Here is a 22,153-nt window from a genome sequence, read left to right as displayed (position 1 = left end):
CAGTTGGGCATTAAAGAATAAATATCAGTAGCTGAGATTAATTAAACTATTCTCCCCATGTTTTTCAACTGTTCCCTTTGGGTGTAGATCATACGTCCCAGCACTGAATTGGACAACACAGTACGCACTTACTCGCTGTACACACAGCAATCACTGCCAAAGAAATTTAATTCACCCATTATACAGGCAAGGGTTCAGACGGAGGGCATAGATGCAGCAGAGGTTACGTACACAGGTCGTGAGGACGCTGGCAGCAGCCTTGTCAAAGTAAAAGGAGCGTACACTTCTCATGCCATCCGTGATGAGCGTTAAGACATAGCTAGGGAAAGAGAAAAAGAGACCAAGATTAAAAAAAAGTGAGAGTGGAAAAAGATGGCGAAAACTGCAGTTTATGTTACCACAGAACAATCTTACCTGCAGCTCATGACAATATGTCCAGGTAACCCTTGAACACTTTTGTAGGAAGCTGGTTCTGTATATACTCTAACAAAATGAGATATAGTGTGCAGAGTCCAGGGGTTCCCCAAGAGGTTTGACAGAGGCAATAATAGATAATACTAATGCTCTCCATTCTGGTAGTGTGGTCGAGCAGTAGGCTTATCAGAGGGTAGTGTTAAGCATTTGTTGTACACACATAGACAATAAGGGAAAACACACACACAATGACTTAACTCCAGGCCAATATGTTTTTATATAGAAAAATATTCTTTTGTTAATGTATTTCTAGAACCACAAGATTCATTTAGCAGGTAAGCACATTAAATGAATGGTGCTTTGCACAGTAATATTTAGAACTTTGAATAGAATCAACAATGTACACAGTTTTCTTTAAAATGACAAAAAGCTATTTTAAAAGTGGCACTGCAATTTTCAACAGTTCCTGGGGGAGGTAAGTAAACTACAGTTTTTGAGGTAAGTAACAAACTTATGGATTCAATCTCTGGAGCATAGGTAGCCCACCGTTGGGGGGTTCAAGATAACCCCAAACACTCAGCACCAGCAAAACAGGGCCGGTTAGGTGCAGAGGTCAAACAGGAGCCAAAATAACGTGGGCGCTTATGGAGACAGGGGGTACTCCGGTTCCGGTCTGCTTGCAGGTAAGTACCCGCATTGTCGGACGGCAGACCAGGGGGATTTGGAGGAGTACTTGAGGGGCCCCAAGTAGGCACAAAAACCACACCTTCAGCAGCACGGGGTCAGCCGGGTGCAGTGTGCAAACAGGGCTTTGGGTTCTCAAAAGAACTCTATGGAGGGACCCGGGGGTCACTTAGGCGCTGCAGGCACAGTACAGGGGGGTCTCTTGGGCAAGCCACCTACTGGCCAAGGTTGAGGGCCACTTGCTGGTCGTTGCTGCACCCGTGGTCGGTTTCTCTCGGGCCTGGGGGCTACGGGTGCAGTGCTTCTCCAGGCAACGGATATCTTCATCCCGGGCAGTCGTGGTCAATGGGCTCCTTGGGATTCCCTCTGCAGGCGTCAAGAGGTTGGCTCAGGGTGAACACGTAGTTGGAGTCACCTGGGGTTCCTCTCTGGCTAGTTGGTTTCTCTGGACACAGGCAGGGGGTGTTGGATGCAGAGTAGTTGGACTCACGCTTCTGGAGTGAGGTGAGAGACCCTTTAAAGATGGTTTCTTTTGTCTTCTTTTTGGACAGGCCCACTGTCAACAGGAGTTTCTTGGTCCTTGGTGGTGCAGGTAGTCCCCTGGAGTCTTTTCAGGGGTTGCTGGTCCTGCAGAATGTGTTGCTTCTTTACTTGCAGCTTTTTGAAGTGGGAGACGGGCCGGTAGGGCTGGGGTTGAGTCAGTTGTCTCCTCCTCTTCTCGGCGACATTTTCAGCTCAGCAGTCCTTCTAATGGCTACTATCCCGGAGGGTGGCTACACCCTCCTTGTGCCCACTCCCTCTGGGTAGGGGGGCACATCCCTATCCCTATCGGCCCTAATCCTCCAAAGCAAGATGGAGGATTTCTCAAGGAGGGAGTCACTTCCTGGCTGGGGGGGAGGGGGGGTCTCCTCCTTGTTTTTCTCATTATCCCTCTGGACTTGCCACCAAAAGTGGGGGCTCATCTGTCTGGATGGCAGGCTAGCATAGACCAGTCAGCCTTACACTAGCAGTTGGGCTAACATACTATAGGATACCCTCTGTGTGCATTTTTCAATAAATCCCACACCGTCATCAGTGTGGGTTTATTGTGCTGAGATGTTAGATACCAAACTTCCCAGTATTCAGTGTAGCCATTATGGTGCTGTGGAGTTCATAATGACAAACTCCCAGACTATATACTCAGTATGGCTACCCTGCACTTACAATGTCTAAGAATTGACTTAGACACTGTAGGGGCATAGTGCTCACGCAGCTATGCCCTCACCTGTGGAATAGTGCATGCTGCCTTAGGGCTGTAAGGCCTGCTAGAGGGGTGACTTACCTATGCCACAGGCAGTGGTTGGTGAGCATGGCACTTTGAGGGGAGTGCTATGTCTACTTTGTCTTTTATCCCCACTAGTACACACAAGCTGCAAAGCAGTGTGTATGTACTGAGTGAGGGGTCCCTAGGGTGGCATAACACATGCTGCAGCCCTTAGGGACCTTCCCTGGACATAGGGCCCTTGGTACCAGGGGTACCTTTTACAAGGGACTCAACTGTGTGCCAGGGCTGTGCCAAATGTGGAAACAAAGGTACAGTTTTAGGGAAAGAACACTGGTGCTGGGGCCTGGTTAGCAGGGTCCCAGCACACTTCCAATCAAACCAGACATCAACACTAGGCAAAACGAGGGGGATGACCATGCCAACAGTGGCATTTTCCTACAACTTTGCTATACTGCAGTCATTCTTGCAAAACACATGGCTCCGGAATATACACCTGTGGCCTTGGATACGACGTGTATCCCTCTTTTCCGCTTTTTTATTTTTTACAACTGTTTTTATTGATTTTCTCACAAAGTAACGTATAACATATGGCACATTTCAGAAGCCCGTGCAGGACCAACAGGGACTGTTTGAAGATCTCAGTTTGCATTACAAGTGCATACAAGTAGCGTTTATTGATCGCTGCACCACATATTCCATATCCTGTGATATTTCTACAAGCACCCCCTTGATTTGTGCACTTATTCCTCCGCTTTAGCGCAATAACCCATTCCTCGATCCAGTCGTTCAGAGAGGGACCACTGGTGTCTGGCAATATCTCTCTTTGCTACCAGGTAAACCAGCTTGCAATCCTCTTCTGTCACTAAAGTACACTGTTCAACTCGGTTTCTGTTTATTTTCCCCAATCTAAGAAGTGCTCAAAAGGCGACTTTATATGGATAAAGGGTCATTTGGGGATATGTTATGTTTTGTAGGGTCAATAATTTTAAACTGTGTGTGAAATAACCAATGCTAAATAAGTGAATTAAATACATATCTTCTGCTGGGTACTGCTGAAACCAGACTGGCAATGCTTAAACTCCTTGCAGAGAACGAGTTATTTACTGCTCTGGTGCCTTGTACAGGCACTTAAAGCGCTATGATGATCAAAATAATAAAATGAATAATAGTGTGTTTAAATATAGCGCTTTAAGCTGCACTTCTGGCATTTCTAAGTGGCATAAATAACCACTATCACTATGGCCAAATTAATGGCATTCAATTCACCAGCTTCACAAGGAAGGAAGGATGACATTTACTTTGCCTGGATTAGAACTTGTGACCTTCAGATGATCGATAAACTGCACAGCCACCTTGCTGATGAGATCCGAAACCTCCCTTAAGAACATGTTAAATCCACAGATATCAAGACACAAAGGTGAACAGAAGGTTTGAAATTCTTATCAACACTTTAACCATGCACAGTGTCATCTAAAAATGTTATGAAAATTCCCAAATTTGAAGTTGACAGCTCTACGTCACAGAATGCCAAGTTATACTCCAAAACCCATCCTCCTTAGAAAGTCAGAGTCTGCTCTTACATTTCACCTCCCTTTAAGGAGATCACCATTTTGTCATAAGAGATGAAGGTCGCTGTGCAGCAGTCGAGAGAAAATCGCACCCCATCTTGCGTTTCTGTAAAAGGGAGAAGAGACATAGGCAGTTAGTGATAGGGTTATGAGTGGAGCGAGAAAGACCCCAGGGAAGAATCTCCATGCCAACATCTGCTTTCAGTTAACAAACTTTTGCCAGATGGGTTCTACATACCTTATACATAGCCCTTGCTTTCATATCTTTGACTGAGCCACCAACATAGGCTCTTCTACAAAAAGCCCCTCACCAACAATGTATGCAAACGCTCTTCCAAGCAACACTTCTGTACATCCCAACAAATTTCAAAATCGCATACCACACAACAGCATTAAATGTTTTCTCTGATAATTGTCAGAAAGGGCACAATCGCTGAAGACACCAATGTTCTTTGCAATTTCAAACACTGTTTTTTTTTTTTTTTTTTTTTTAACAGCTGAGAGTTTGCAACTGCAAAACCCATTTGTACATATAGCCCAATTTTCTATGCTTCCCCAATAAAATTTTAATTTTGACCTCAGAGGATAGTCATAATACCACACAATTAGAGACTTCCTGCATCCTCGCATCTTGACAGAAATCATCGCACCCACAATGTTTACATCATCAACCCGAGTGTGCATAATCCACCAGGAATGACTGCATTGACTCGAGTGTACACTGTACACCAGCAACCGCTACGTCACACCAGACTAAATTGAAGCAATAGCTGGAGTTGGCTTCATCCACCAGCAATGCGTCCATCACTCCAGAAAAGCGCGCATCAGCCGTCAGAGTGTATACCGTCTGCAAGAAAACACAGCCGGACCGCCAGTGACAACTGTATAACAGTCAGACCTAGCTTCATTTGTCGCATCAAGTTTCATTCGTCACAGTTTCACTCGCCAGTTGTGCCATACACCACAGCATGCACGTAACCCGGTGCGTATCAGTCACAGACGCAACATCAGGATCATCAGATTTGAATCCACACAGAGCTAATGCCCTCCCCTAATTCATCACACATAGATGCCCTCCTTCCCCAGGGGCCTTGCAAGGACTCTCTGGCTGCTTACTCAATGGGAAAGCTGTTGTCCCAATTGTCATGCTGTTAAGAGACACTCCATAGGGCGGGATGCTCTGGTTCAGGTAAAGCATGGAATTCACAGCAAAGACCACAACACCACCTAAAAAAGAGAAGGAGAAAGGTGAGAAATTGTGATAAACCAACTCTGATCACTTAAATAATGAGATACAGAGGAGGAACCAGAAAACAAAAGCAAGTGATATCTGTACAAAAAAAATCTAGTAGAGCGATGGAAGGAAGCAGAAGACAGGAGGGATGATAAAGAGGTCTTAGGCCCCTTAATTGAATCAGAAGCTCATTCAGAAATGAATGGTCAGAGCCTCAGACTTCATCCTCTTTACATACCCAGATCTTCTCTCCTACCAAGACACACTCACCGATGGGCTTTGGCACCGCCAGGACCTGGGTGCAGTCGAAAGGCAGATTGCTCAAGGACCAGATGACTGGGTGGACCTTCTGCATGATATTCAAAGAGATGGCCACAATACTGCAGGTGTCCTGGCGCACTGCTACCCGTCTGAGAAAAAATAAGCAGGAACAATGAGTGATATGTTGAAAAGATTCCCAGGATAACCTACTCATGGAAAGAATGCTATCTCAATGCTCTTGATGTACTAAACATGGGATATAAACCTCTCAGGAAACCCTTATTTTAATAGGCCTCGATGGGCCACTGGTCTAACCTCAACACATCTCTGTATTAGTAGTTTCAGCTCTGTATTGTGCCTGCAACATAACTACACTATAAAGCTAGACATTCACAGGAAACAAACCTCCTTAATACAGTTGTATTGAGTTGGTATGCATTCATAGGGCAGGAAGTCAGTTTCTGCAAGGTCTGGCATTTGTGGGCCACAAACCAACACAGATCTGTTGTTCAGCAATTTAGTAATTCATGAGCCATTAAGCCCTTCAATAAAGATCGGTCATACATCCAGCAATTCATGGGCCACAAAGTCAGTAAATAGAGATTTGTTGCATAAGCCAGTATTCAAGGGCCACAATGTGAGTCAACTCGTTTTACAGCCAGGCATTTATAGGCCAAGATTTGCTGAACAGCCAAGCAATCGTGGGCCACAAAGTTTCCCATAAAGATGTGTTGTACAGCCAGAAATTCATGTGCCACAATGTGGGTCAACAGAGGTTTGTTCTACCAATAGGCATTCATTGGCTACAATGTGAGTCGATAAAGATTTGTTGTAAGAACTGGCATTTATGGGCCACATATCCCATTTCAATAAAGATTTGTTATACAGTCAGGCATTAATCGACCACAAAGCCAGTCTAAAAAGCTTTGTTTTGAAGAAACGGTATCCAAAAGTCAAAAGAGATCTGTTGTACGGCCCGGCATTCACAGGCCACACTGTGACTCAATGGAGGCATTAGTAGGTTACAACGTGATCCAATAGATGTTTTTGCATAGCCAGGCATTCATATGCCACAAAGTCAATCAGTAAAGATTTTTTGTATAGCAAAGATAGAGCGAGCACACGGCCAGTGAACACTTTGTTGTAGGACTAGGCTAGGGGTGCACAATCCCTACCCTAACCATGCACAGTCAAAGGCAGCTCATGTGACCCAAAGGTGTTGCTGCCCTTGGCTATAAGCGGATGCTCAGCTCAACCATGCTCACTCACTCGGTTCAGCATCACCAGAATACTGGAGGGCAGAGGCTGTAGGTCCATCATAGAGTGACCTTGTTGTCCACGTGAGAAACTGAACAGCAAACACTCACATAAAGCAGTGGCCACAATTTGGACAGGGTTGGTCTAAAAAAAAGACTTGATAGAATACATTTAAGGTACATAACTGTCCAGGGCTGGTGGGTTCAGAGAGAATGAAAAGTGTGGCTCGATGTGAATTATTTAAGGTACATACCCGCGCCAAGACTGGTTCGGTTTAAAGTAGTTGCACACCATGGGCTTGATGGAATGTGTTTAAGGTACATACCTGGGCCAGGTCTGGTTCGGTTTAAAGAAGATGCACACCATGGGCTTCATGGAATGGGTTTAAGGTACACACCCGCGCCAGGTCTGGTTGGGTTTATAGTAGATGCACACCATGGGCTTGATGGAATGGGTTTAAGGTATATACCCGGGCCAGGTCTGGTTCGGTTTAAAGCAGATGCACACCATGGGCTTGATGTAATGGGTTTAAGGTACATACCCGGGCCAGGTCCGATTGGGTTTAAGGTAGATGCACACCATGGGCTTGATCGAATGGGTTTAAGGTACGTACCCGGGCCAGGTCTGGTTCGGTTTAAAGTAGATGCACACCATGGGCTTGATGGAATGGGTTTATGGTACATACCCGGGCCAGGACTGGTTGGGTTTAAAGTAGATGCACACCATGGGCTTGATGGAATGGGTTTATGGTACATACCCGGGCCAGGACTGATTGGGTTTAAAGTAGATGCACACCATGGGCTTCATGGAATGTGTTTAAGGTACACACCCGCGCCAGGTCTGGTTGGGTTTATAGTAGATGCACACCATGGGCTTGAGGGAATGGGTTTAAGGTACACACCCGCGCCAGGACTGGTTGGGTTTAAAGTAGATGCACACCATGGGCTTCATGGAATGGGTTTAAGGTACACACCCGCGCCAGGACTGGTTGGGTTTAAAGTAGATGCACACCATGGGCTTGATGGAATGTGTTTAAGGTACACACCCGGGCCAGGTCTGGTTGGGTTTAAAGTAGATGCACACCATGGGCTTGATGGAATGGGTTTAAGGTACATACCCGGGCCAGGTCTGGTTCGGTTTAAAGCAGTTGCACACCATGGGCTTCATGGAATGTGTTTAAGGTACACACCCGCGCCAGGTCTGGTTGGGTTTATAGTAGATGCACACCATGGGCTTGAGGGAATGGGTTTAAGGTACACACCCGCGCCAGGTCTGGTTGGGTTTAAAGTAGATGCACGCCTTGGGCTTGGTCGAATGTGTTTAAGGTACATACCCGGGCCAGGTCTGATTGGGTTCGAAGAGGATGAGCAGAGTGGGCTCGTAATAGCCGTACAGGAACTTCATGTCAATGATGTTGAGCAGCTTCTCGTCCAGCTCACGGACATCGATGATATAGCTGGGAAGAAAGCTGGATTTCTGGCTGTGAAAGTGAAAAGTCAATATATTAAATAAGACACTTGAGAAACAGAGCTGGATCCTTTATTACATAGTGGAGGGGTGGGTGAGTAGCAACTACACAATCCTCCTAAAAGCACTGGGTAGATGACTACAGAACTACAGATGTGGCACCCTGTGTGTCCTGCTAATATGAGTAGGAGCATAACTGCTGCACTAAGGTGAGCGAGCACCTCTCGGGCTATGCTGGGCTCCTCTGGGAAGCATCAGCAGGTTCAGTCTCCTTCTAGATCATCCCTGGTGCTCTCTCTCAAACCTTTCCAAACTGCAGCACGTGTCTCTGATGGAACAGCATTAACCAATAGTAGACAACTGACTTACACCAGGGTAGTTACAAAACTGTTCTCTACACAGGGCACAAAGGGCCTCTGCCCATGCACTGGTGCCCAAACCATTACAGCAACACGCAGATGGCTTAACACAGAGCAGAAGCAGGACAGGGCTTTTCGGTCCAAGAGAGAAAAGCAGGGCGAGACAAAAAGAAAAGGATTTGTGGCAGAACTTGGTGGAACTGGTTTCAGAGGCCAGGAAGTTTCACTGAACACATCACTTTGCCTGGGGAGAGTTGCTGTGCACGCATGCAAAGGCCAGGAGCCTGCTTCTAACACTGCTTGATTCACTAGAGCTTAGATTCAGATCTCAGTCAATGAGGCTAAGGGATCAACATCACTGAGGACAGCACAAATTCAGGATCCGGCCATACTTTTCTCCCATGACTCCCTCGTGTTCCTCGGACACAGACTCTCTCCGGAAGGGCAGCACTACCAGTCTAGTGCCGTAGATCAGCATGACAGCACAGCGTCCATCGGGGTCCACGCGTACTTTAGGGATGTGGACATTCTGCACAAAGCCATCCTATGTGGAAAACAAGGGCAAAGATGAATGTGAGCGTTTAACCACTGTTACTCTATCCTTCCGCTCACCCGACAGATGCTACTGAAATCACCAATTCACACACACAGTCACTTCAGAACAAACTGGGGTCCCAGGCACAGAAGAAGGCCCCAAAGTCTATCCACTCTCTACACTGGAGACTTTTGTGATTAGGGCATCCTTCTACAGGACCACATTGACCACTGGAGAGAACTCTGCTGAGAAAAGAAAAGCATTCCATAGAAAGGAGGTCCTCAATGTGGAGCTGATAAGAACAGCACATCTAACCTCAAGCACGAACAGCTCCCTACTACGACTTTACATGCTGTGTAACGTCAGAGTCCTTATCAAGGAAGGTGGGCAGACACCAATCGGAGTCCAAGAGAGACGTGTATGCACACGGAGAGGAGTCATGATCAGGAAAAGCAGGGCAGCTCAATGGGTGCCAGGTAAGGAGGGTCAAACACCCAGGTCTTGAAAGTCATAAGAACTTGCTGGGATGTCGAGGGCATAGTGAGGGGTGGCAGGTTTGAACAATTACAATGAGGAAGTACTCTGAAAGGCACCAGGAACCTGCAAGGCGTATGTGAGCATCACCACCAGTGATGTGATAAAGCACAACTGGGGAAAAGTGTATAATCCACACACCTATTATCGATACATCAGCACTAAGAGGGCGACACAGCTCACTGGGGCACAGGAGCAAAGGGACTCGGAGCTCAACATTCAGAATGATCAAAGAGTTAAAACAATATCGCATCGAGAAAGTGAAAGTGTCTGAAAACACAGAGCAGTTATGGTCAAAGCCAGGTTTGAACTGGGGACAAAAAGGAACATTACCCAATAAAATCCTCCACGGAATGCCATGACCATCTCAACCAATCAAAAGACTATAGACATCAGTATCCGTTTGCCTGCAGTATTTGTTTTATTTTACAAACAAAGTTTTATTTGAATGGATGGCACTAAATACAGCATTAAAGATGTCGAGAAAATTGTGAGACAGACCAGCAAAACAAATCTGACATCCAAAAACACACTGCATTGCTAACAATAATGTGAACACTGAGTATTTTAGAGCAAGTCCATATTAAACAACAGTGGCCAAAATTCTGTCAGTCATGTAAGCCCTCAGTAAATATTTTTCTCTGGATCTTCCAGAGAAGATCTTTTTAGGTCTCGCCTACTAGACAGAACATGCACTGTGTTGCGAGATATATTGTTAGTTTAGAGTGGGCTTAGAGCCCACCTACTGGTTACCAATTATTGACTTCATTGTCACTCTCATTTGTTTGCCTCTTATTAGTTAGGGTGTGTGGGCTTTCATTCCACTTCTCGTGTTTGTCCCTCCCTCGGAGCATGGCTGCATTACTGTGTCCTCACATTTCTCGCTTTTTCAGACGCTACTTTTTTCTTTTTGTGAAAGTCCTCAACAGTTTATGTTTTCCAGTTGGCTCCCTCATCTAGTCCCCCCACCCCTATGATTTGCTCACCCTTGTGTGATTCTCCCTGTTTCTTTCTTGCCGGGGATCTTCTTCCCGCAGCTCCATGCTGTGCTCTCTGCTGTCTGTTAGCCTCAACAAACACTCCTCCTTCTCTCTCTTGCTTACCTCCTTGCTCCCTGTGTGGTGCTCTTCCCTTTCTGCGCTCCCCCTCCTGCCTGTCCTCTGTGATGTTTCAACCCCCATTCACTGTTTAAGAAGCTTCTCCCCTGATCGCCCACTATGGTACTTCTGCACCCCCCTCCTGTGCACGCTCACTTGTCTCCTCCATATAATAAAAAATAGTGTCCCTAGTTGTTCATTTTCCTTTTCAATGCACTCTGTGTTCATTAAATATCACCCTTCACCATGTAGTTCCCAGTGTTTCCTATTTAACCAAAGTGTTACACTACAGATAATGGTTTCCTGAGTGCCTTTGCCTCTGCTCTCTCAATCTGTTCCTTGAGTTGCTTCTCATCCTGCCTGCTTTCCTTCACAATGCCTCTCGTTCCACACACTTTGGTGATACTTCACCACCACACACATTCTGTGATGTTTCTCCCCCCACAGTCCCTCCTTGGCGGTTCGACCCCCGCGTACCTTCTGTGGTGCTTCTCTCACCGGCGGCCAGCGATGTGGTTTCACCCGCCATCCACCCTCTGTAATGCTTCGCTCCACCTGCCTCCAACGAGAATTCTCCAACCCCCTCTCCTGGCAACCCATCTTGTTGCTTCACCAACCAATGGCTTCTTTTCTTGTTTTCTTTTTAACCACTATATGTTTTGAATTCACTCTGGTGTACTTTTTCCCTTTCCATCACCTAATACATGATCTTACGGGACCTTTAAGAATGGACATATAGGCTGTGGCAAATGTACACCCTTTCCTGTTACACAGACATTAACATTTTACATTCAAAAACAAAGCTTTCATGTAGTTTCTCACATTTCTTTCTCTATACTTAAAAACTTTTAACTTCCTGTTTAACCACCTTTTCCACACATTTTGTTTTTAGAGCGAGCCTACTAGAAAGCAGAGGTTTCACTGATACAGTATGCGCTCACAAAAAGCTTCCTGTTTTTTTTTTTTTTTTTTTTTAGCTCTTCCCTGTTTCCAAGATGTACTGTCAGCTTACAGTAGGCTTAGATCCTGCCCCCTGCTTACCACTAGTTGGAATCATTGTCCCTCATTTGCCTACTTTCGATTTGTTAGCTTATAAGGGATTTACTTGCCCTTTGTGCGCTTGTTCGTCCCTTGGCGCATGGACGCATTACTTGTATCCTCCTACTGCTCAATTTCCATTTAGGTCTCGTTAAGTAGACAGACCATGAGCTGTCTGAGAGACATACTGGCAACTCACAGAAGACTTAGAAGACACCTAGGGCTTACCATTAGATGGTTTCTTTTTCACCCTTATTGCTTGCTTCTTGTTCGTTAGGTTATTTGGGCTTTACTTCCTCTTCATGTATTTGTCCCTCATCAGACGCAGACCATCTGCTGCTCACTTTGGAGGCACTACTTTTTGCAGTCCACAAGAGTGCATGTTTTCCAGCTGTCTCTCCTCAAGTACTTCCTCTCTCCACTGCACTCGTCTTGCTCTTTCTCTACCTGTGTGCTTCTCCCTGCCCCGTGGTGCACTCATCCTCGACTGCTTGATTTCTCACCAGTGCGTTTCTTCTCCACCTTCACGTTGCGCTCTTTTGAACACTTGCTTCCCCCAATCCGCGCTCCTCTCTAGCAGCATGCCCTTTGCATTACTTTGAGCGACCCGCCGAGTCATTAACTTTTATTCCTCTTTTTAGCCATGTTGCACAGCGTCAGGGAAGCTCTACAGCATCCTGGTACAACGAAGGGCAGCAAGTGGCATGACTGAGCGGTGTCAGTCCCTTGAAGACTGTGTGACTACAGGCAGACGCTCCCTCTCCCACCCCGGTTTCAGACAGAATTGAGATTAACTTGAGAAATTCCCGGGGATGTATACAAGGAGTGGCAAGTAAGGTCACCTTAAGAGACTCCACCACCACTTAGTGAACATTGTTTTATGAATGAGGTGTGGTGGGCTTGAGCCTTAGGATCCTAGCCCTGAAGAAGGCCAGACGGCCCATTGGGGTGCAAACTAGGCTGGAACATGCTGACGGCAGATAGATGATGGGGCATTAATTTCCCCAATTCATCATAGGAGATATGTTTTAATCCTGCCTAGGGTGCCCAGAAGTAAACAGGAGAAAGGGACACCCCATAGGTAGTTTTAATTGTATAGTGTGCAGGGTGGATCTCTTTGAATGTCTGTCTTCCCAAATTACCCAAACGAAATCCTTTGTTCCGCCCGAACGTTGCTCTGAACAAAGGTATTATAGCACGCCCAATGATGAAGCATGCAACTATTAGTGACTAGGGCAATTTTAAAACTTTTTTTAGTTTCCCACAGAGGGTGAAATCACACTAAGATTACCTCCTCTCCCTTTTTTGTGTGCTAGGTTACTTGTGGGGGAGGACAAAAGAGGAGTGGTACCTCTCGCCCCTTGTTTCCTGTGTTTGAAGGTTTTACAGCATGGCTAAAGCCACTGGCAACCCTATAGGTCCCAAATGGCTGTACCAAGTTCAATCTACCTCTGAGGAAGGGACAAACAGCAGATGGAGACAGGCGGCATATTTTGCTGCTTCTAGGTGATGGCTTTCTAGCAAGGGGTGAGGAGGGTGACAGACAGAGAATAATCACACTGCTCATATTCTGCCAGTGTTCAATAACTCTTAATTGGTTTTTTCCTAAGTATGTGTCCTTGCTTTGGGCCCACAATTGCAGGCCAGCAATTGCCAGTAGGAATATCATGATAAGAGGCTTCTAAGGGCAGTTAAGGCCATTAGAAGAAAACTGCAACCTTTAATTAGCACCTTCGGAAAACTTTGAGATTTATTTGCCTAAAAGGAGACATAGGATGGAGGCATTTACTACTGTTTGTCTGTACTGTGAGTTTTTCAGAGTTTAGTGAAAATGCACAAGAGGGACATAATGTTGATAGGAGTTAGTGCACGTGTGTTTATGGTATGGTTGAGAAAGAACAGGCATTAATGAACTTAGGGGCTGATTCAGAGTTTGGTCGATGGGGAAGTACACTCTACACCTGTCTGTTCACCCACTGGATTTTGAGTCAGGTGGATCAACAGTAAGTCAACGGCAAAGCCTTGTGAAACATACTCTTCTGATGGCCTAATGGAAAGCGGGCTTTGGGGTTAAGCTATCCAACCATCCAAGCAATTTAGAGAGAGTAGAACCTGGCAGTGAGGGACAGTAAAAATTCAGAAAACGCCCACAGTGTAGTAGGCCATTAGTTTTACTTTTTTCAAAAACCTAACTCCCAAAAATGTTTTTTTTAAACTTCGGAAAAGTTTGTTGGTAGCTTGTCAATTTTGATGGAGTCATCTGTCAACCTTCCCAGCACTGACAGGAACCGCCATGAATGGTGGTTAATGGCAATGCACAGAGATGTCTGCAGGCCAGCGGACATTTCTCAGTTTGGTGGACATGTCTGTCAGTGTGACGGAGTAAAGTACTCCGTCGCCCTGACCGACATTAAACCATCAACCAAACTCTAAATTAGGCCTTTTGTCTCCAACGTGTAGCAGCTAAACAATGTTGAAGCTTGAAGATGTAGGTCTTATCTTATATTGCAACATCACAAACATGTTTAACAGACATACTGTGTTTTCATTGATTTGCACTAACAAGGGCCTTCTTCTGTTAAGGTACCATGATCACGCCCCCTCGCATGGAGACCTAGTAACCTCGCCCCATGCACAACTAAGGTCCTACTAACCAAACCACACAGTTATACACAAATAACTAGTTACTAAACTGAGAGCTGGCTACCTTGAATACACTGTTGGACTTCCGTTGTGATCTTATGCAGGTGGCTCATACATTTGACATTGTTCCCAGTCACAGGAAATACCACCTAGAAGTGATCCGTCTATTTGTAAGCCCCACACCTTTTCAGCTGGTGCAGACGGCTTCACATTCATGGCGGTTGCAGAAGAGTCCTCAAAGTCAGAAAAGTTAAAAACATTCTAAATAACCATTAAGTGGAAAAAACAAGTAGTAGTTCTTGCAGCAGGACCAGAAAAGGAGCATTTGAAGTTTGGTGTCAGCTTGTTCCAGACATTTAAGAACCTTTCTCAAGTCTGAGGGGATTGTGGCAAAGATGTCAAGAAGGTTAGGTTTGCTCTGTGTGGCTAGAGAGCCCTTTGAGGAAGTCAGCATGGGGTGTATCCTGTGCTCCATCTACTCTGATATTCATAGCATAGATCAATTAGGAACCCCTAGACCACACAGTATCTTGTGGAGAAAGGAAATCCCCCATATACCTACAAGTAATTGTCACAGCAAAGCAGAAATCACGAGGAATTGTCAAGGGGACATTGCTGCTGTTACAGTTTCAGAGAACCTCGGTCAGAAGGAACTGCGAGAACGAGGGTGAAAAGGGTCTCTACAGGCCACAAAAAGAGTAAATCTCTTGAAGCAATAAAGTAATTTCCAAGTAGCTGATGTTTGCATTAGCAGGTGCTAGTCAAGCGTTAGTGAACAACATCTATGAACACACCAGACTTTCTCCCACACTCCTGGAATTCACAAAGGAGTTAAAGACCATCTACCTCAGAGAGTGACAAATTGACCACTGATAAGGACTCCCCCAACTTCTATGATCTTGCAACAAGATCACCACCGCCCTATGTCCTCTTACTGTTGAATATGATCTTGTATCATTCCAACTCTCCTCTCGATATCAGATCTATGTCAATCAAATGATTTGTACAGTGCTCTGTGCTCCCCAAGAATGCTTGGGCTATAGGAATAGTTATACATACCCTAATCTCCGGCTCTTCAAAGTAATGGAGAGACAGAGTTTTCAGGTCATGTGTGCCCGGGTCATACTCCACCACGCAGAGCTGTAACACAAAGTAGGCATTAGAAGAGAAGGAAATTAGGACAGCAAAATTGAAAACAGGAAAAACAGGACACAACAATGGCACACTGAGTTTAAGGGGTCAAATTTTGGCCATGGAGCCAGAGGAAAATAAATTCAAATATGGAGTGGAAAATTCAGAGGAGAAATTGGTTACCGATTTATAATGTGCCTGGACAATCTGTGGTTTCCTGGAGCTATAAATGATAAGGAAGGGGGGCAAAATGTACAGAAACAGAACGGAAAAGAACACACCATGAGTGAGAGGTTCCAGGAAGTGCATAATCATTACTGCACCGAACAGTCCCTAAAGGGGCAATTTGATACCAATAAGCCACCCAAAGGCCAAGAAACAGCACCTCTCTCTTCCCAAGAACAAAATAAAGGTGACTGGTGTAGCTTGATAAAGACTGGAGAAGGGCTCAGGAAACCTGCAACACTGTCAGGAAGAATAAGCCTCAAAATGAGACAGATATTGGGGTCTACCTGCAGACCAGTTCCTCTGCACCAAGAGGGCGTAAAGAACCAGTGAGCACTTAACTGGCCCTCTTAGCAGCATATGAACTAGGAACCATTGTACTTGAGACATTAAAGTGGTTTTGAGTTCATTTAAATTGTGCCTATGACTTCATTACATTTGTTGCCAGCCATTAATATACCCTTACTTAAATAAATGTTAACTACTTTCAAATGTCCCCTATTACACAGACCTCTGTGCTTGCGATGGATGGAGTGATTGGTAGAGCTATGGCCATGCGCTCTAGTCAGGCATGGAGGCAAAAATTAATGGGTTACAGGGCTCTATAAAAGTTCGGTAGTGGGAGGACTAAGTGTGGCTGGAGGGTTTGTACATCAAAGGCAGAGTACTGTGGAATCAGACACTAGTCATGGAATAAAGGGATGATTTCAGCCAAGACTGATCCCAAGAAGCACTGGAGGGTCCTCTAAAGCGATTTCCAAAATCAGGCATAGGAAGCACTCAAGAAGGGATGAAATAACAATCAACCAAAGCGAAGCAGTGTTGACAAGCAGGAACCTGAAACGTCCCCGAGTACCTTAGCATCCTTGAAGCTCAGCAGCAATGCATCTCTCTTGGCTCCCGCAAGCTGGACGCTAGCCATAGACATGATGTTTCCAAAGAAGGAGAAAGTTGCTTGCAGCTCTAGCTTCTCCTTGTGCCCTTTATTATCTAAACAAAAGAGAAGTCAACGTCAGAATCCACAGCAAGGGCACTGCCCAAGAGTGCTACACAAGATTAAAACTAAGGCATAAACAACACAATAGGTGAGATGGCTGGACACTGAAAGAAAAACTCCACAAAGGAGGGGGTGTTTTGAAGGAGGAGAAGAAGAAACGTCTAAGAAGTGACAGCGATGAAAGCAAAAACTGAGCAGAAAGAAACAGATCTGAAGACGGTCATGCACTAGGGTTTACTTAAGTTAGCAGAAAATGATACCCCCTTAGGAATACGGAGAGTGGCTCGACACCAACAGCATGGGCCATGTCATGTGACCCTTAGCTTGGCAGGTGGGAAGATCATCAGAAGACAAGGAGTGTCTGAACTCGGCAGGAGGCTCAGAGAGGCACCCCTGAGCACAGTATCAGTCTACGGCTGGAAGTGGGGGCCCCAAAACTATTCAAACAGAGGGGGAACTGTTCTGTTCACCACTCTATGGCTCCTTAAACAGGCTTGAATTGGGAGATCTCAGGAAGCCTGCAGAAACCAAGCCGCAAAAGGAGAGCAAAAGTCAAAGCAAACGTAAGTGGGGTTATATAAGGGAAAGCTGCGTGGGCAAACAGAACCATCAGTCCCCTACCCTCTACCACACCCCAAAGAATACAGCCCCCCTGGTGATGTTACCTGTACTTTTGTCTCCTTTGCTGGAGCTCTGGAAGGAAACATAAAGAATCAGCATGAGCATAACTTACTCTACCAATGGAAAAATCTTTGTAACAGCAATCAATCAATTAATCAGGGATTTGTAGAGCGCAGCTATTTACCCGTGAGGGTCTCAAGGCGCTGCATCTGCAGTGCTTTGTGCCCGGTCTCACTAGTTTAGTCTAAGGCCCAGTCGTAGGATTCTAACACATCGATGACCCAAATTATAATAATCAATGAGAGATTGCCTTACACAAGGAGCTTCTTTGTCGTGTGCAGAGTGGTGAAGTGGTGTTAGTCTTACACAGCAGGACAACCACCATCTGTGGGATTACAAACTCCCTACAGAGGATGGTAAAACACTAGGAAAAAACGTCATATACAAATCTATGGAAGAGGCTGAAAACATGCAATGAAACACTGACACAAAAACGGCCTTCATGGGCAAGTCAATATGTACTTGGCCTTAAACTGAGGATGAAATGTACTCAAACAGTGTTATTTACAGACAAATGTGAAACAAGTCAATAGATTGAGTGTCCCTGATGACAAAAGGAGTCACATTTCACTTGCAATTCCTGCTCCAGGTATTCCAGAAGCCCAAGAACCTCCAGTACCCAATAATAATATGTCTGCACAGCGACAAAGTTGATCACTGGCCAGGGATCCATTGGCTAAATGCTTCAACAACCTCTCCACTTTGGGGCATGACTACGGACTTGCTACAGCTCCTGCACCCCTTCCCCAACCTAATGAGTACCAGAATCCAGGTGGGCCAGGACTGATTGGACAGGCACCGGCCTGAAGAGGAAAGAAAAAAATATACCTGGACATCATGGTTCAGGCGATACACATAGAGCTGGGAGGTTCCAGACACCACCAGGTTCCGCTCCGAGTTGGAGAAGAAGTTGCAGTATATGGAGAACTCAATCCCGGTGGGCGGATGAGCCTGTCGGTAAACTGCATACATCTTGGGAGGTGGCTGTGCCGAGGAGCCCCAGCCAGAGGGAAAGGAAGGTCACCTGGGGAATAAAGGAACAGATATCACATCCATGTAGGACAGTAGTGGTCAAATTCGGATCTACGCACATTCCAGCTGGACGCTACCTGTATACATACCCACAAGTATGCACTTATCTAGAGAGCAAATGTATACCGGTGTCAGCAACCCACTAATCTGTGGTCCGGAGTCCACTTTACTCATGCTCCAGCTGAGAAATCTACTGCTGTGTCCAGGTGATCTGCACATACACCCACAGGCATACACACAGAAACATACTTCACCCTACACGTGAACACAATATATAAGATCGGCACACATTCCAAGCTGTCCTCAGATGAACACCATCCCATTCTCGAAATTTCACTCCCTTGTACACCAGACACACAGGCCCTAGTCCAACAGTCCAGGCCTGGCCAACAACCTACATGTTTACAGGCAGACAGTCTTGATTCTAGATGTGTATTCACCCTAACTAAGCATTTTAGTGGCTTGGACACCATCTTTATGCATACTATAAAAGTGAAGTACACTTTGTATGATGGAAATATGCGGAACCCAATAATAACTGTTTTCCAGCATGTTATCTGTGCCTTACCTGGTCACACCTGCAAACAAGACTGGAGGGCTGGGGAAGGTAAAAGTTCATGGATGAGAAGAAAAGGGATGTATTGGGTTCTGGCAAGACGGGTCCCAAAGACTTGCTTGATGTACTATGGATCAAACGTTATTTTCGAATAGTGATCTACTGGAACTTAACGGACCAGAGGAAACTACGGATGCAGCGGGTATGTTTTACTGCTCAGCGATGGTTAGAAGGAAGGGAAACACCCATAACACATTTGAAGGACTATGTTAATTCTACCCCTTAGGGCAGCGGCGCTTGTTACAATGGACAGCACCAGATCAGATGGGGTTCAGCCAGCAATAATGGAAGTCAAAATTGTAACCACTGGCATGAATTTGCTTGAAGATGGAAAGAGTACTACAACAATGGTATGCAAGTCAGATATGTGAGCAGAGCTCATGAAAGCTATTAGAGAAGGCTCCTTTGGTCATGGCTTGAGAGTTCTTTCAAGGTTATTGTTTGCATAACACACTAGATTTTTGCAGACTAAAGAAATGTCACTTGATGTTGGAATACGGGGTTCAAACAAAGGTACTTAGGATGCCAGTCTTCCACCTGCTCACTGGGAGCATGGTCTGTCTTCATGCTGCCTCAGACTGCCTAAAGGCTTCCAATCCTGTGATGGATGTAAAGGCAAGTAAGTCTCCCTGAGGTCTGTGCAGGACTAGATTGGGAGGCCTTAGGTCCAAATAAGACCCCAGAAGGGGCAAACGTGAATGTTCCAAGTTGCAGGGACACCACCAACTGCCCCACCACACACCAAAGTTGACAATTTTAGGTCAGCAGTTGAAAGAAATTATGAATTCTATTAGGGGGTGGATGTGAAATACAGAGAGTAGCATGGGTGAGGGGCACAGAGGGAGAAAGGGGAAACAGCAGTACAGACCCCGATAACTTTAATGAGCAGTGTACAACATGCAATCAGGGAGCAGGTCACAAAATGAGTATCCCTACCCCATGCATCTTAACACTCATGCGGGACCCAGTTACCCAGATTTACCAGAGGGAACTAGTAGGCATATCATGGACTGCAGATAAAAAGGCAAAGATTCTGCTAAGAATAAACCATCAATATCAAGTGTAGGTAGTGATGTGGCCTGGTTGAGAAGTACCACTCCTTGGGCATACCCCGTGTTGCCCAACAGATCTGCACCAGCAGCTAGGATTAACCAGGGTACTGCAAGCCTGCGTCCGTTCAAATTGGTGCATAAACTGGGTGCAGCTACTGACAGAGCCATCTACCTTTGTAGCTTACTTGGAGCTACGTGGCAAATATATAAAATCAACCCACAGTGCACACTCAGACAAATGTTCTACATGACAAATTCATAAGTTTAGTCACTCCAAAGTCAAAAAGCAGATGCTGTATTCTCAATCCTTTGTTCATTCTTTATTCAGTATTCTAGTCAGAATCGTTATTCGAACAGCTAGACAGCCAACACGTTTCGTTCTGAGCATGGAACCTCTTCATGGCAGTGGAGAACATGGAACATGTTATGTGTCATAAACAAAAATTGAGAAATTAAAACCATATCCATGACTATTTTGAGTATAATGTACATATTCTCCCTATGATTAAAAACATAACCATTGCACATCAGCTATATGTTAGGTGGGAGTTCATTTTTCGACTTGTAACTCTGAGACAGAAAACAAATACTTGCGCAGGACCTCAGTGAGATTTGGGGGCGCGGTGTGGAGGTGGAAAGGAGTACTGGGTTAGGCCTACAGACACCCCCGTAAAGGGGTGAAATGCACATTGCCTCTTTGGAGGAATTCTCCAATACTGGGCAGAGAGCCATGTGCTTCGCTGCTCGCTGCATATCTCTGGCCCCATCCAGACACTTTTGTTCCATTTTGGCTTGTTTTGTTCCAGGTGGAAAATCCTAGCCTCCATGAATATTTTCAAGCAGATCTTCTAAGCAGTGTTTCTTTGTGGGAAGCAGGATTTTCTGGCTCCTTACATCAGCTTCTCCTGTGTCTGGCTCGTTTCTCCTCCCCTGCTACAGCCAGCCAGCAAAACACTGTTCTTGCAACACTCCCAGGCCCGAGTCTCTCATGGCTTTATGAAGGGCAACTGGGTGGCACTGGAGTCTGGGTCCTTTCCTTTAACTGGCCAACAGAGCGAACAAGGAGGTCATCGTAACTGGCGCTGGAGAGACGTATTCTGGTCAGGGGGGTCAGTTAGGGTCAAAGTCCTTGGTCTATCCTTGCAGGTCAACAGGTGGCTTCTCTTTTCAGCTGGGCATCCTTTTGCTGTTGTCACTCCTAGGTTTAAAATCTTCTCAACAGTCTCTGCATTGTGCTGAGGTTTTTAGGTAGAGTGGAACGACTTAGGGGCCAGGCTCCCCTGGTAAATCCTACAATTCCACAACATCTCTCCACCCTTGGCCCAACCCTCCTGCACAGCATTCTGGGACGATCCAAATGGTGAGTTCATGTTTTCTTTTGTAAGAGCTTCCCTGCTTTGCTCCTAGCTGAAAAAAGCTGCTGGATCCCTTCCCACTAAAACTTTAAAAGGTTAGCTCCTACTGTGTTGGTTCCAGAGGTCTAGGCTCCTTCCTTTATTTCAGTGGGCCTAGATTGTCCCATCCCAGGTGCAGCATGAGAAGCTAATTGTCAAATGTAGATTTCCTCCTCACCCTTTCCTTTCATGGGAAGTGACTCAATCACAGTTTACTTATTTTTGGTGGGGGAAAGCTTTGATCCCTTTGCTGGGGAGCAGAGTAATTAACTTGGCCCAGTAGGGGTGGGGGGGGGGACAAAGGCTGGAATCCAATTATGAGCTGAGAAAGAGAACACCCTTAAGACCCATAAAATGTGGATGTAGATTATTGGGGACTGCGAATTCAGACTCTGTGTGTATGTATGTTTACTGCAGTTAATCAGAGCTCAGGATAAGATCGGTCAGCTCTATGGATCCTTCATGGCAGAATATATATTATCTTTTTGAAATGTAACTTTTTGAACTACAACAAAACTACAACTAAAACACAAAAAGTAGTCTTTCTGGACCAAGATCTAGCTTTCTGCCAAATTTGTTGCAAATTCGTTCAGCAGTTTGGGCTGTAGCTGTCTAAATTTCTTACGGAGAACGAATGGAGAAAATGCATTTTGGGACCCCGCCATCCCCT

General features: G+C 45.5%; 1 protein-coding gene across 1 annotated transcript in view; it reads right to left on the bottom strand.

Annotated features, from left to right (window-relative positions):
• CPSF1 (cleavage and polyadenylation specific factor 1) overlaps positions 1-22,153 on the bottom strand; it is a 274,839-nt gene that overhangs the window by 234,661 nt on the left and 18,025 nt on the right. The window contains exons 2-11 of the mRNA XM_069221150.1: positions 18,218-18,413; positions 17,374-17,401; positions 16,568-16,701; positions 15,415-15,495; positions 8,901-9,052; positions 8,016-8,162; positions 5,435-5,574; positions 5,047-5,157; positions 3,943-4,036; positions 232-319 (exon numbers count right to left, since the gene is read on the bottom strand). Coding sequence (XP_069077251.1) covers positions 232-319; positions 3,943-4,036; positions 5,047-5,157; positions 5,435-5,574; positions 8,016-8,162; positions 8,901-9,052; positions 15,415-15,495; positions 16,568-16,701; positions 17,374-17,401; positions 18,218-18,361 — 1,119 coding nt within the window. The 5' untranslated portion in view covers positions 18,362-18,413. The remainder of the gene's footprint in view (positions 1-231; positions 320-3,942; positions 4,037-5,046; positions 5,158-5,434; positions 5,575-8,015; positions 8,163-8,900; positions 9,053-15,414; positions 15,496-16,567; positions 16,702-17,373; positions 17,402-18,217; positions 18,414-22,153) is intronic.

This window comes from Pleurodeles waltl, chromosome 2_2 (genome assembly GCF_031143425.1).
Source record: "Pleurodeles waltl isolate 20211129_DDA chromosome 2_2, aPleWal1.hap1.20221129, whole genome shotgun sequence".
Classification (NCBI taxonomy): Eukaryota; Metazoa; Chordata; class Amphibia; order Caudata; family Salamandridae; genus Pleurodeles; species Pleurodeles waltl.
The sequence above is the reverse complement of the archived record's forward strand: the minus strand, read 5'-3'. Positions and strand labels throughout refer to the sequence as shown.